General features: G+C 43.8%; 2 protein-coding genes across 2 annotated transcripts in view; one reads left to right on the top strand and one right to left on the bottom strand.

The window, feature by feature from the left end:
• vars2 (valyl-tRNA synthetase 2, mitochondrial) overlaps positions 1-7,311 on the bottom strand; it is a 20,031-nt gene extending 12,720 nt beyond the window's left edge. The window contains exons 1-13 of the mRNA XM_013916026.1: positions 6,928-7,311; positions 5,344-5,425; positions 5,162-5,262; positions 3,966-4,087; positions 3,826-3,892; positions 3,583-3,680; positions 3,426-3,507; positions 2,946-3,065; positions 2,397-2,505; positions 2,235-2,323; positions 1,637-1,727; positions 1,410-1,537; positions 1,182-1,310 (exon numbers count right to left, since the gene is read on the bottom strand). Of these exons, the coding sequence (XP_013771480.1) occupies positions 1,182-1,310; positions 1,410-1,537; positions 1,637-1,727; positions 2,235-2,323; positions 2,397-2,505; positions 2,946-3,065; positions 3,426-3,507; positions 3,583-3,680; positions 3,826-3,892; positions 3,966-4,087; positions 5,162-5,262; positions 5,344-5,425; positions 6,928-7,089 (1,380 nt within the window). The 5' untranslated portion in view covers positions 7,090-7,311. The remainder of the gene's footprint in view (positions 1-1,181; positions 1,311-1,409; positions 1,538-1,636; positions 1,728-2,234; positions 2,324-2,396; positions 2,506-2,945; positions 3,066-3,425; positions 3,508-3,582; positions 3,681-3,825; positions 3,893-3,965; positions 4,088-5,161; positions 5,263-5,343; positions 5,426-6,927) is intronic.
• A 159-nt stretch (positions 7,312-7,470) lies between these two features.
• ppp1r11 (protein phosphatase 1, regulatory (inhibitor) subunit 11) lies at positions 7,471-11,802 on the top strand. Its single transcript, XM_005753501.2, has 3 exons — positions 7,471-7,849; positions 9,042-9,150; positions 10,287-11,802. The coding sequence occupies exons 1-3, from the start codon at positions 7,772-7,774 to the stop codon at positions 10,469-10,471; spliced, it is 372 nt and encodes a 123-aa protein (XP_005753558.1). The 5' UTR covers positions 7,471-7,771; the 3' UTR covers positions 10,472-11,802.
• The last annotated feature ends 3,166 nt before the right edge of the window (positions 11,803-14,968 follow it).

Genomic DNA, 14,968 nt, shown 5'->3' with positions numbered 1-14,968 from the left:
GTTTTTCCTTCCCACTGTTGCCAAAGTGCTGCTCATAGGGGGTCATATGATTGTTGGGTTTTTCTCTGCATGTAGTATTGTAGGGTCGACCTTACAGTATAAAGAACCTTGAGGTGACTGTATAAATAAAACTGAAGACTTTGTACATGGAAACAAGCGAAGCATTCAAAAATCTGGTGATGGATATAAAGTAAAGAGGCAGACAGCTGCGCTCTTCACTCGTTTAAACAATTTATTCTGAAGAGGACTGAATGTTTCTCTTGGCTGATCGAGCAAAGCTATAGACAGGTGACAGATTGAAGGAAAGAAAGGCATAAAAAGAACTACTTCAGTGCGCATTGGCATTATTTCAAGTCATGGGAAAGCTGTGGAAGCGCTCCTTTAAAAAAATTAAACAAATTCTCTGATTTGGTGTTTTGATGATGGTGATGAAGAGTAGTGGCTATTATACTGGTCCAAAATCCCTGATAGGCGAGATCTGGAGACTATATTGACAAGAGGTGGGACCTTCAGGCCTCGAGGGCCGGTGTCCTGCAGGTTTTAGATCTCACCCTGGGTCAACACACCTGAATCACACGATTAGTTCATTAGCAGGCCTCTGGAGAACTGCAGGACATGTTGAGGAGCTCATTTAAATCAGCTGAGTTGGATCAAGGACACATCTCAACCTGCAGGACACGAGGCCTAGAGTTGGACACCCCTGATGTAGACTATTACAATTTCCACTGTTTCCTCTGCATCAAGTCCTGCAGTGCCCCCTGCTGTCCTATGGATGAATTAACTGTGATCATAAGGTTCTCATATAGACAGCTTTGTACTGATTTGGGGTCCGGGACCACGTGAGAGACTGAGGGCTAATAAGCTTCATATAAAGAGATCAGGATATATTCGTGCGCCCCTCACAGCAGTCTGTGGCTTTGTGGGAAATTAATTACTGACCTCTGCTCCGAGGGGACAAGTGGAGCTAACCCACGATGGCAAAATTCCCCAAAAGCAAAACCGAGCCCTCTGAGCTGGTCACTGCGAGGGATCAAGCATTCAGGCTTTCCCTTTAATCGATGCACCGACACAAAAACCAGTTCAAACTCTGTACTGTGGTGTCAGCTGGCACAAAACGCTCTAATGAAAAGACTCTGCACACAACACGGTCCATCCAGTTCCTTTAGAGCAAACACTCAGACGTTGAGCGTGCATGCGCTGCTGTACCTGCAGACGGGTAAACTCATGGCATGAGCTTTTCTTCCTCTGAACAGTCTTTTCTCAACCAGAGCATCCACAACCAGCTGTCTGGCATCAAAACGCTTCACTCCCTTCACAAAGAAAAAGAACAGTGAAACCCAAAGACACACCAAACCGCACCAACAACACACAACAAACTCACACACGTACACAAACAGGTAACACAGCACCTCCAGCCACTGTCCACAGGACTCTGTCATCGTCCCATCGCCAGCAATCACAGTCAGGCGTGGAAGTGAGTGTCTCTGTGAGAGGACGAAGTCTGTGTGGTCATGAGCAGGAGTCACCTTCACTGCACCTGCAAAAGACAAACAGGAAGTGGGCGGATACCACGGGTCAGAGGGCTGAACACATCCACAGGAACAGTGTCACGCCAGGTGTCAGGTGTGGTCGTCACCAGTTCCAAGCTCCACGTCCACCATAGAATCAGTGATGATGGGTAACAGTCTGTCGGTGAAAGGATGCCTGCAGTGCTTCCCATGAACCGTCTGGAAGAAGCAAAGACACGCTCCGTTAAACAAGCGTCACGCTGCTCGCGTGGTTTCCACTCTTCCAGCCTGCAGTTCGTCCATTTGGCCTCCAGGCTTCCTGATGCTGCAGTGCAGGGGTGTCCAACCCCAGGCCTCGAGGGCCGGCGTCCTGCAGGTTTAGATCTCACCCTGGGTCAACACACCTGAATCACACGATTAGTTCATTAGCAGGCCTCTGGAGAACTGCAGGACATGTTGAGGAGCTCATTTAAATCAGCTGTGTTGGCTCCTGCAGGACACCGGCCCTCGAGGCCTGGACATCCCCACCCCTGATGTAGTGTCTCACCGTTGTGTTACGGCGCTTTTAAAGTTTTCTCTGTGAACAGTCGTCGTGTTTTCAGCTCTCTGATGTTACAACACACTGAGCGGTGTAGCAGACCTGTACTGTTTATTGTCGCTTGTCCTGAAATATTGTCAAACACTCCCACTGAGACACTCCCAGAGTATCTAACATAAACAACTGGCCTGGTATCGAGGATCATCAGGGTGAACAGCTATGGCCACGTCTCCCAGCATAGTCTCTGGACGGGTGGTGGACACCACCACCTCCGTGTCTAAAATACAGAGAAGAGGATCAATGTACAAAATACAGGACACACCATGTCCCAGGACGGTCCCGACACGCACCGTGGCCTTCTACGGGGTACGCAAAGCTCAGCATCGATCCAAACTCCACCTTGTGTTCATAGCCAGGAACAGACAACATGGTCCGGCCGGAGAGCTCCTTCGAGTCCACCTGATGATGAGTTCAAGTGATATTATATCAGAGGCACACTCTGCTCTGTAGCTCATCTAAAAAGCGTACAGCGAGTGCTCATGTGAGCTCCACATTATCAGACTGTAGCATTAGACATGCAAACACATGCTGAAGGTTTTATTGTTCACGTGGAGGCAAAGAGCAGGTTTGTTTTCAGCACACACATGGTCTCTGAGTTCTTCCCATAACCTTTAGTTTTAGATATGACATTAACGTCCATGTGCTAAGGAACAAGCAAAATCAAACCTTGTACACGTTCTTATATAAAAAAGACACTTATATACAAGCTGTTAATCAATCTGAAAGCTGTCTGGACCCCTGGACACGAGTAACTTTAGGTTGGGGAGAAGACACATTACCGTCTCTATTATTCTGTCCACTTGCTGTATTTGCTATCCATTTATGTAAAGCTGTCTCACCTCTATGTCAGAGATGGCAGATTCCAGGGCACAGCTCCAGCTGACCAAACCCTCTGAGCGATAAATTAGACCAGAGTCACACAGTCGGACAAACGCTGCAGTGACAGCTCTGCTAAAACCCTGAAATCAAATCACAAAAGCAGGATAAACAGTTGAAGGACTTTCCCCCATTCACCACTGCAGCTTTACAGCTCAGCTTCAGTGTTTCACTCTGCAATTCTTACGGCACTTTCATTTTCCTGGAGAGGCCACAGGATGGTGCGATTTCTTGTTTAGACGAGCCTGCGTGTGCCGTGGTGAGGAGGCAGAGACGGCTACAAATAAATAAATCTGCCTTACTGGAAACAGGGACGCTGGGAATGACTCATCTCTACCCATCGTGTGTATGTGGTGTATGTGCTTACATCACACCACAGTTTCATATTCGTCTCTCTTTGTACTGCTGCTGCAGTTATTTGTACAGTTTGACTCCACTCTTACTGGGTCCATGGTGAAACAGGGTCTGCTCCAGTCCAGAGAAGCTCCAAGCTTCCTCAGCTGGTGGTAGATCTCGTCTCCTTTCCTGCAACAGAGGCTCAAAACTCAGCAAACAGGCCACACAGCAGATGTGCTCAGAAGTCCAGATGTGAAGACTCACTCATTCTTCCACTTCCACACCTCCTCCAGAAACTCGTCCCTCGTAAAGTCTCGTCTGTGCTTCCCCGTTTGCCTCAGCAGTCTCCTCTCCACCACCGTCTAAACCACGAGCACATCGACACTCTCAGCACTGAGCATGTGCCACTATCACGATATAAATGTGTGATTTTTAGCAGTTTCCATATTTTGATGTTACTCTGAGGGACACCTGAGAACATGTGAGCCAAACCGTCATCACGCGTACCTGCGTTGCGATACCTGCATGGTCACATCCAGGCACCCACAGCACTCTGCAGCCCTGCATCCGTCTCCTGATGGATACAAACCATCAACACGTGAGCTCAGAGAACAAAGACAACATGCTGCTCTGCTGCTGATAGTTACCATCGAACCAGCGCATCCTCTACAGCTACTGTCAGAGCGTGGCCCAGGTGCAGAGTACCAGTCACGTTTGGTGGAGGAATACACAGAGAGAAGGTCTGATCCACAGCGTGGGGCAACCGTTCCTGAGAGCAGGAAGGGAAACACGTTACTGGCGTGCATGTGTGCACACTCGCTCTACAGAACAACGTTTTCCTTCGCTGTAATCAAATATCTCGCAGTGCTGTCGCTCGTGCTTTAGTAACGTATACTTTCTAATTATTGAAAATATTGACTTGACTTCTAAGGATTAAAAAAACATGTTCAGATTCAAATGAAACTGAACATTAAGGTGGACCTTTGAGACTGATGTCTCTTTTGCTCCTCGTCGTGCCACCTTTACCTGGATAACTTGAATACAATCAGATCACTCTGACCAAATCTGAGGTGGTCAGGCTTGCAGTGTGATCACATCTCAGGAAGACGCACTTTTCTGTTTTTACAATCACAGTGATCCTCTGAAGGCCCAGAAAAATGCACAACAGATTTATTTTCCCAAATAGATCGTTATGGCTTTTACTGCATGATTGTCATATTTTATTCGACCTTTATTATTATTTATTTATTTTAAGTTATTGCAATTAGAACGGACAGGACTGAGGGACGGGAAAGATGAGGGACAGAGAAGTTGGGGAGAAGAGGAGGAAAAACTCGAGATGAAGAGGGAGGGAGAAAAAAACCCACTTATATCTGCCTCATCACCTGCTGAGAGAAAAACAAAAAACAAAAACAACACAGGAGGACATCACAGCAACCTGCCTTCTCCTGTCAAAGGGACAGAAGAAGCAAAGCAATATTTTTTCTACAATAAAAATAATTATTGTAGAAAAAACAAACTGCTTTACAGAAATAAAGAGCGCACTGCCGGCAGGACAAGGTCAGAAAGGACATAAAGGTCACTTTGGATGCCTGAAAATATGACCAAAGTAGAAGTAACTGTCTGTGACAAATACAAATGTATGTTTTCTGATCAGTGCTCTCAAACAGTTCATCCATTTTCTGCATCACTAAATAAAAAGTATTTATTTGCTATTATTAGCATTAAAGCTTAGCTGATTAACCACTTACTCAGTTTGTTTCATAGAAACTGCAAAAAAACTGCATTAAAGTGAATTCATTTTAACTGCAACAGTAATGATTTAACAAGTTCACATGTTTACATGTTGCTCAGGACTGAAGAATCCCTCTTTCTCCCACCACTGATACCAGCTGGACTCCACATACTCCGGACTGTAACACGATGGGAACGGTAAGCTAGTGTCTGCAGGGAAACAGAAGAAGGACTTTCAGAGCCTGTGAGGAGAAGAGACAGCCGAGCCAGCAGAGGTTACAGGAGAGTCACCTTTCTTTGCCCCAGGAGGTGTCGGAGCAGTGTAAGCAATCTTCTGCTTCTCACTCCACTTTACTGCTTTACCTTCAGCACTCTGCAAACAGAAACATCAGAGCGTGTCTAACCGGCAGCTTCAGCTATCGTATCTCTCATAACTATATTTATGACATCATGGAGTGCATTAGCACAGCACTGAACAAGTCACAAGTCAACACGGTTGAAACACAACAGTGTGTAAAGTAATTGTCCCCAAAACCCAATAACTGGTAGTGCTACCCTCAAGACGTCCAATCGAGTGTTTGAGTTAACAGCCAAGGACTCTTTCACATCACTGTGGAGGAATTTTAGCCCACTCTGCTTTGCATGATTGTTTCCATTCAGACACATTGGACAGATTTTCCAGCACGAACAGCCACTGATTTCACAGATGGCTGTGCAGGTTTGAATAACTTTAATAAATGAAAGCATCATTTAAAGACATAAAGATGGATGGCCGCTAACTTTCTGCTTCTTACTTCAGATCAAACTGAGGTTATTGTACTCGGCCCTGAAAAGCTTAGAAATATGGTCTCTAAGCAGATTCTTACTCTGGATGGCATTACCTTGGGCTCCAGTAACGCTGTGAGGAACCTTGGAGTCATTTTTGACCAGGACATGTCCTTCAACGCACATATTAAACAAATATGTAAGACTGCTTTCTTCCATTTGTGCAACATCTCTAAAGTTAGAAATATCCTGTCTCAGAGTGACGCTGAAAAACTAGTTCATGCATTTATTACTTCCAGGCTGGACGACTGTAATTCATTATTATCAGGATGTCCAAAAACTCACTGAAAAGCCTTCAGCTGATCCAAAATGCTGCAGCAAGAGTCCTGACAGGGACTAGAAAGAGAGAGCAGATTTCTCCTGTTTTGGCTTCTTGTTAAATCCAGAATTCAAAATCCTGCTCCTCACATACAAGGTCTTAAATAATCAGGCCCCATCTTATCTCAATGACCTTGTAGCACCATATCAGCCTATTGGAGCACGTCGCTCTCGCTCTGCAGGCCTACTTGTTGTTCCTAGAGTATTTAAAAGTAGAATGGGAGGCAGAGGTAACTAATGAGTGCAGCATTAAACGATTACATTATTATTGTTATTATCAACACAACGATGCCAGTATATCTGTAAACATACACACAAACGCACTAGTACTCTTTCCTTGGGGGATTTGGCAGAGAGCCTTAGTGCTCCCTGTTCGAACTGTTGCCCTCAGGCAGACGGTACAGGGCAATCAGAGCAAGGACTAACAGACTCAAACACAGCTGTTATCCAACTGCAATAACACATCTGAATACTACAAAAAAATGTCCATCACGCCACTCCTGTGTTAATCTATGCACGGCCTGAAGCATGTGTGTGGGAATGTATGTGAATGTTTTACTGTTACATCTTATTAGTATTTTAAGTATTCTATCTATTTTATTTATTGAATTTTATTGTTTTATTTATATTTTGATATTGCTAGGGATGATGCAATGATCGGGGACCATTCTTCATTTCGTTGTTCTCGTGACAATGACAATAAAGTTTCTGATTTGCCTCCCTCTAACTTACACCATGCTGACTCGATAGGATGCCCTCCTCCCGCACTCGTCTGCGCCTCTGCTTCTCGGCGTGGGGCCGTGCAGTGAAGTTTGTGTGAGAAGCTTTAGGTGGGGTGCTGGAACAGAGTCTGGCTGCCCTCCTCAGACTCGGACCAGGGCCTGTCCTCCACATCCTCGGTGACTTTACACGCTAGAATGCCCACGCATGCCAGCCACAGCCGTGTAACGTCACTACTTTGTCCCTGCCAACCTGAGGAGAGACGTTTGTATGGAAGCTTTACACAAGATTAAATCCGTGACAAAACGATGTTCCAGTATGGTTTGGTGCTGTTTGTTGACGGGCTATTATATCTTCACGGACAACAGGAAACGCACTTGGTCCGTCTGGAAATATCTTCCCCACAGCGTTTCAAGTTAAAGCTAAGAGGAACCGGAACATCCTTCCCGAGTTTAAAAATAAAATAAATTGTGGAAACAGAGTTTTCTATCCACTTAACTATCTAAACCATTTTAATTCCACACATAATATAATGATGTAGCCCAGCGACTACTGTCATGTGATTATTTTTGTGGGTGATGATGGTTCCCATAGCTGATAGTTGTAACGAGGAGCCGTACGTTTCCGTTCCGACCCTGGCTAACGCGTTTTGTGCTTTGACTGTAGCCACCGCTGTCCCACACCTCGTAACTGTGGGTTGACATTTTTCCATTCAGTGCGATTTTTGGAGTTAAAGAGCGGAAGGTTAGTCGGTTAGCTGTCGACTAACGCGGTGTCGCTCATTGTTGACGCTCTGCTTCGTTTCTTTTGGATCTTTAAGCTAGTTAACGGTAGCGTTAGCAAAGCAGCTGCAGGGATGGCGGAGGTTCCAGGAACATCCAGTGAGACCATAACGGAGACCGTTCAGACGAGCACGCCGCCGCCGCCCCAGCAGGTAAACGATGGACAGCTGTTCGTGAGACAGTTGGACCGCTCTGGCAGCCAGTGACAGCGTACATTAAAGATACAGCGTTCATGTTATTACGGGGGAAGCTTCGTGAGGCCTGATATGTTAGTTACGTTAGGCTTATTTAAATGTCAGGGCTGCTAGTAGCGCGGTAGCATTATGGAAAGCCGATAGCGGGCTAAGTGCTGAATAGCTCCGCGTTGCTGTGTGAAAGTTAAACAGCTTTCAATTAACAACCCGAATCTGTAGTATTGTTGCATAATGTCTAAAGCAGCAGGAGCATCCGGTTTACATGTTAAATACACTCTGTTCAAATCATATTTCAAGTTGTCCTGCTCAGATAAACAGTCAGACCTCCATTAACTGAAATCCCCATAGTCGGTTAGAATGGGTTTAGATGCAGCGCAGACAGGCCCATCTGTAGGCACCACGGGGCAAAGGGATCGTACACGCCCGGTAACCCCAGCTTTGTGTCATTTCTGAGGCAGGTGCTCTTTAATAGTTTGTTATTAACCCCTCCCAACCCTCACGGCTCGACTTTTTTATAATTTGTTGCGCATTTTTATTTCTTTTTAAATATTTGCATAGTCATGTTTGACTTTTAAATAAGAAGAAGTCTTAAAGGATTTAAGAGGCATACTCGTGTTTGGCTACAACATACTTTGTGTATCATTTTACACAAATCTCCTACTGATGCAGACCGTTTACTGCAGATGTTGTCATAGTTAGAAGTATTTCAATAGTTGCAATTTATTCCTTTAAAATATTATCAGAATTTGCCTAACTGATGGTCATGGTACGTAGACTGGTTCTTATATAGACGCTTCTGCTCTGAGCAGTCAAAGCACTTTCCACAACTTAGCCAATTAGCACTTGTATCTGTCTAACATCCATACACATTTAGAGTCTGATACATCAGAGGAATAAGTCCTTGGGGTTAGTATCTGCAGCAGACAGGGATCAAACCAGCAACCCTCTGATTAGTAGGTGACCTGCTCCATCACCTGAGCAAGGACATGTTTTACTTTTCAGAGAGCAGGACACAATAGCATGCCCATGACACCATAGAGACAACAAGAAGGTCCTACAAATGATAGATGTCATTGAGTGTGCCTGCAGGTCACAGTTCACACTGTGGGTTGTTTGCGATGTCTCACAGTAGACCTCTTACATGTTACAGGAGGGACGAAGCTTGACAATCAAGTTGAGGAAGAGGAAGACTGAGAAGAAGGTGGAGTGGTCCAGTGACACTGTCGACAACGAGCATTTGGGAAGAAGGTCTTCAAAGTGTGAGTTTATCTTTCTCCGTAGCACACAGGCTGAGAAATGTAATTAAGCATTTCAAATATGTCTGCCACCAGTTTTCAGTGTTTTGCTCTGTCACGTTTTAGGAGGAACAAATGCAAACGTATTGGATGCACTTTTTCTTTTACTGTTTAGGTTCAGTGGCAAAACTTGCACTGTGGTATATTTTATGACTGTGGTGGTTTCACAGTGGGGTGGTTGTTCTCAGTGGGATTTTCTGTGGGCGTCCAGTGTTGGGATTCTGCAGAATATGAAATAATTGAAAGTCGTCATAAAACAATTAAAACGAAATCACAAAAACAACACAGCTGATATTTTACTCTTATGCTGAGTGTGGAACAATGGGATATTTGGCACCGGGCTGCAGAGTCAGTCCTGAAAAAGCTGTTTCATGAAGTTTGTCCTGGAAAGAAACTCGATTTGGACATTTTCCTCTGAACTGTGTGGTTTTATTATCAGGAAAGAAAGCAAGAAAAAGAAAAACCAGTTTGGAATGACAACAAAGTACACTGGCTATGCTGCCCAGCACCGTTAGTACTGCCGCGCTGCACCCCTGCTTTCCATATGATTCTTTTTATTTATTTATTTTTGTATCATTAATTTCCCCTCAGCATGGTTGAAACTGTGTGTCCACAGCAGAGACTGTACTCAGTCAAATGACGCACACTTATTTATAAAGCCTGGACCATATACACCTGCGCACCACGAGTGACTGTACAGTACACGTGGTTTTCCTGTTTAACTGCAGTATATGACACGCATGAAGTAATTACAACAAGTAGTAGCTGTACCGAACGTGCTTCAGCGTATCACGGTGCATTGCATCTCATTACTTTCCTCATGACATAATCGAGGCTCAGCTAATTAATTTTAATAGCCTTAATCTTTCTCAGTACCGTGCACATGTGTAACATGCACTAAAATGCAGCTAAAGCCCTGAGTAGACCACGGTCTCCTGCCTCAGCATCCGCCTTCTGCACACTTACTACATCAAAGACACAGTATGTGTTTAATCACACGCTCCTGCAGTTACTGTTTCTGAAGTATTTTTAATTTTGAAATGACGAACTTGGAGCTTCATCTGAGCCTGTGGCATCATGAGCTGCTTGTTGTGTTTCAGGCTGCTGCATTTACGAGAAGCCCCGACAGTTTGGAGAATCTTCCTCCGAGAGCGAGGGAGACGACGACGACGAAGGCTGCGGCAGCGCTCACTGTATCCTGGGCCACGGCAGGAGAGGCCATGGACAGACGGGGGGTGGGGGGACTACAGTACCCCCAAACTCTGGGGGGTCGCACTCGCACTAACAAAAAGCAGGGCTGATTGTGTGGTCTGAGGGCTCTTTGGCGCCACGACAATGACACATTAAAAACAAACAAACTGCACTCTTGTTTTAGTTTAGTTTCATCACTGAGGTTCAGGCCTGACAACCGGCCCGAGTCTGAAAGTCCCAGCTGCTGCCGCACGACGGCAGCCTCTGTGCTGCTGCTCCTCTCGGGGAAAGTCATGGCCACGTCACGGGCTCGTGGAAAATACTTTGCCGACCTCAAAGCGTGTTTGCTATTGTGCCAACTTAAATATGAAGCATAGACTGGCAACACGTTCAAATTGTGATTCTAATTGAAATCAAATGACAGTTTCAGCGTTTTTCCAATCAGCTCCACTCGGTGCGCATGACATCACTGCTCAGCCTTATCTGCCGACCTAACACACTAGGAAAATAAGCTCTGAGCTTTGAACTTTATTCTTTCCTTTGTTTGGTTTTATTGAGTTGTGCTGGCAGGTTGGGCTCCTTTATGGTCATCATCTAGGTGATGCGCATCAACCCCATGATGTGGAGGTTTGAAAGGATTATTTAGAAAAGAAAAATAAAACTTGTAAAATCGATTTTCCTTTTTCCAGAAAAGTTATGTCTGCAGATTCCACAGTGCACCCAGAAGAGCTTCACAGCTCTATAACAGTCGCATTACTTCCTGTTACTTCGTAGAACTTTAAATCATTCCAAAAGTAGTCATTAGTAGCATGATGTATGGTTCTGAATACATCAGAGGAGTGCTGACTCTCCCCAGCAGCATGTGGGACTTTCTGACTGCAAGGCATCAGTTTGGAAAAGGTGACAGCAGAAAGAGGCCATTAAATGCTGTCTGCTCGCAGAGTTAAATGTATATAATACAGCATATTGTTTTTTTAAAATGTAGTTTTCTAATTTATTTGCTGCTCTTAATTCTGAACTCGTCCATATTTGACATGTACCTGAGCCCAGCAGGTTAAATACTGGACATTTAGATTAGCTTCATATTTGTCTTTTCTGAGCTGTTCACCAGATTTACAGCGAATGCTGAACATATGAGCCAAGGCTCTGAATACAGTTTGGTTCACTGAGGTGGGCTTGTGTGAGCTGCTTTTCTATATCTTCACTGTATGGAGAGAAATTTGCTTCTGTGTACAATACGATCCACAAGCGTAAACTAACATTTATAAATGTGTACAATAATTTGTGTGCAACTTTTCATTAGCACACACTTCAATCCACACACAAATACAAGCAATCTGACCACATGTGAAACTATTCTAAAAATTCATGCATTCAAGTGTAGACCTGCGTGTCTTTTTCTAAATAAACAGAACAGCTTATTCAGTTCTGTTCAGTTTTATTTACACAGCCCCAAATCACAACAACAGTCACCTCAAGGTTCTTTATACTGTAAGGTCGACCCTACAATACTACATGCAGAGAAAAACCCAACAATCATATGACCCCTGTGAGCAGCACTTTGGCGACAGTGGGAAGGAAAAACTCCCTTTTAACAGGAAGAAACCTCCAGCAGAACCAGCCTCAGGGAGGGGCGGGGCCATCTCCTGTGATTGGTTGATGTGAGAGAAGGAAGACAGGATAAAGACATGCTGTGGAAGAGAGACAGAGGTTAATAACAGATATGATTCAGTGCAGAGAGGTCTGTTAATACATAGTGAGTGAGGTAGAAACACCCAGTGCATCATGGGAACCCCCGGCAGCCTACACCTATTGCAGCATAACTAAGGAAGGATTCAGGGTCACCTGGTCCAGCCCTAACTATATGCTTTAGCAAAAAGGAAAGTTTGAAGCCTAATCTTGAAAGTAGAGATAGTGTCTGTCTCCTGAATCCAAACTGGAAGCTGGTTCCATAGAAGAGGGGCCTGAAAACTGAAGGCTCTGCCTCCCATTCTACTTTTAAATACTCTAGGAACAACAAGTAGGCCTGCAGAGCAAGAGCGAAGTGCTCTAATAGGGTGATATGGTACTACAAGGTCATTGAGATAAGATGAGGCCTGATTATTTAAGACCTTGTATGTGAGGAGCAGGATTTTGAATTCTGGATTTAACAGGAAGCCAATGAAGGGAAGCCGATGCAGGCTTACCCCACATGGGCATGTGATGTGATCTGTGCGTATCAGGGGATTCATCCAAACGTATTTAAGGTTTTTTGAGTAAGTGGGAGAAATGTTACGTGTAGTTTTCGACACACACAGAAAGGTTTTTGAAAGGTGGGATTATAGGATTTGTGAAGCTGATCTTAATGAACTGTGTGTAAATGATCAGAATGTATTCAGGTTCTGATGCATGAATTTTTAGAATAGTTTCACATGTGGTCAGATTGCTTGTATTTGTGTGTGGATTGAAGTGTGTGCTAATGAAAAGTTGCACACAAATTACTGCACAGATTTGTAAGTGTTCGTTTTCTCTTGTGGATCATATTGTACACATTGGCAACCCTTATCAGGTAAATCTCTCTCCATATCATTAGGCTATGGAAGGCATGCTCACAATAACACAAACTAATAGAGGCAGCAGATACGAATTAGTGTATCCCATTCAAATGGACCCATATTCAAAAGTATTTTGCAGGATTAGTGCCTTTCTGTAAAGTGTTCCCCATAATCAGTACCACCTTTTACTGTATTAGGAAGTAGCGCTACAAAAACAAAGTGAGGGAAAAATAAAGTCAAACATTTAGATTATTGAAATATAGTAAATAAACACAGTTTAATCATGAGTACATACGCATGCTAAAAGGTTTCAATTTACATACAAAACTGCTTTAAATGAGTTTCTAACTACTGTTGTATAACTAGAGTTTGCAGATTAGTCACACAAGTCCATCTTGTTTTGTGTCCCATGATTTTTATCAGAGACTTTGGCAGTGAGCTGGTTATAAATACAAATATTAACTAAGCTTATATATTTCAGAATTTACTGATTATAGGCTTGTTTTCTTTTTAAAAAACCTTTAATGTCATTGGGAGTCACTTTCAAAATCGATATTGTTTTAGCTGGTTGGATTCTTGAAGACAGTTTCATGTGTGATGAGGATGTTAATGTTGGATGAACTGAAGTAAGCTGATTTGGTCAGGATCATGTAAGCCTGGATTAGTCAGACTAGATCTGAAGAATGGAGACCTGGAGGAGATACACGGTCGCCTTACTTCAAAACTTTAGCTCTCCGCCTCTTATTTACAATCACTCTGTATTCTGACCAAAGCTCATTAACTCAGAAGGAGGAGGCGGGGTCTGTTTTACCTTTAAACACTTTCATGGGTTTAGTTTTGTTTGGTTGTTTAAATCCTTCGTGTCCACTGGATAAAAGCTGCGTGAATACTGGCCCAGGCTTATTTTTCTGATGTCTCTGCTGTGACACTCCATCATCATCATCCTCATCCAGGATGGGTTCAGACCGTGGGTTATATTCACATCATCTCCACCAACATTTCCTGTACTGCCCACACACATTGTTACATATGTACATTGTTCTTGTAACAGTATTGCAGCTTTCTGTACATATACAATGAATACACTGAGATCAGATTTAATGTGAATTAAAGTTTTGAACTGTGATTAAAAATGTCGTACTGATGTGTGACACAGGAATGTTTAGTCATGTCCCATCAGGTCTCCCCAGTGGACTAAAGGACAAATCTGTGTGTAAAATCCACTTTCAGTAAAGGCCCCACAGTAACAGACCTGACAAAGATAAAAACACCTCAATTGTAGCTTCCACTGTGGAAACACATGGTTGTCATGCTTCTCAGTCACTTCCTCAGCCTCACCTTGAACTGGCTTAAGGTTTAAAGGTTGGCCAGTGTGCTGACAGCTGATTCGAGTTTCCTGTTGGTGAATGGTGGAGACATGTCCAACATCAACTGACAAAAACATTACAGCTTAAAGTTATTTACAACTTTGCACTTTCAGTACTGTGACTTCCTACATTGCTTCACTGTTCTGTTGCTATCATTATTTCTTTCCAGTAGAAGCAAGCAGCTGCTTCCTGGCTGCTTTGTTTTTTAGCCTTTAAAGGCCCAATGATTGTGAACGCTCAAGTGACACCAGTGCCACCTAGTGGTCGGTGGAAAAGCCAAACTTTCACTGTAAAGTCTTTGTTCACGACTCCATGATTTGTTCCATTTGAAGGGTGAGATGTGTGCACTAACATTTGAAATGTTAATGAAAGGTTTCTGAATGGCCCTCTCTCTGCAGTATTTATGTATTTTGACCAATCACAGTACAGGGGAGTTCCTTTCCTAGGTCTAGAGCCTAGAGACAGAAATGGGACTCGTAAAAGTGTAAAAAACCCAAACTCACGTGTGTGTAATACTAACCAGATAAAGAGTAAGACGTGTTTCGCAGGAAATAGGACAAATAAAGATTGCTCCTTCATGTGAGCCCTGCCTTAAAGTAGTTTGTCAGACTCGAGTCACAATCAAGCCGAGATTTAAAACTGATGCTTTTCATTCTTCATGATCTACTAAACACAGCTAACTTTGGCCTA

This window comes from Pundamilia nyererei, unplaced genomic scaffold (genome assembly GCF_000239375.1).
Source record: "Pundamilia nyererei isolate P.nyererei 1_Seehausen unplaced genomic scaffold, PunNye1.0 scaffold00434, whole genome shotgun sequence".
NCBI lineage: Eukaryota > Metazoa > Chordata > Actinopteri > Cichliformes > Cichlidae > Pundamilia > Pundamilia nyererei.
Note: the sequence above shows the minus strand (reverse complement) of the source record. Positions and strands in the feature narration are given on the sequence as shown.

Bases quoted from the DNA above. Each gene is read 5' to 3' on its own strand.
- ppp1r11 (XM_005753501.2), top strand. From the start codon at position 7,772: ATGGCGGAGGTTCCAGGAACATCCAGTGAGACCATAACGGAGACCGTT. The intron at 7,850-9,041 runs GTAAACGATGGA...TACATGTTACAG, and splicing joins CGCCGCCGCCGCCCCAGCAG to GAGGGACGAAGCTTGACAAT. The intron at 9,151-10,286 runs GTGAGTTTATCT...GTTGTGTTTCAG, and splicing joins GGGAAGAAGGTCTTCAAAGT to GCTGCTGCATTTACGAGAAG.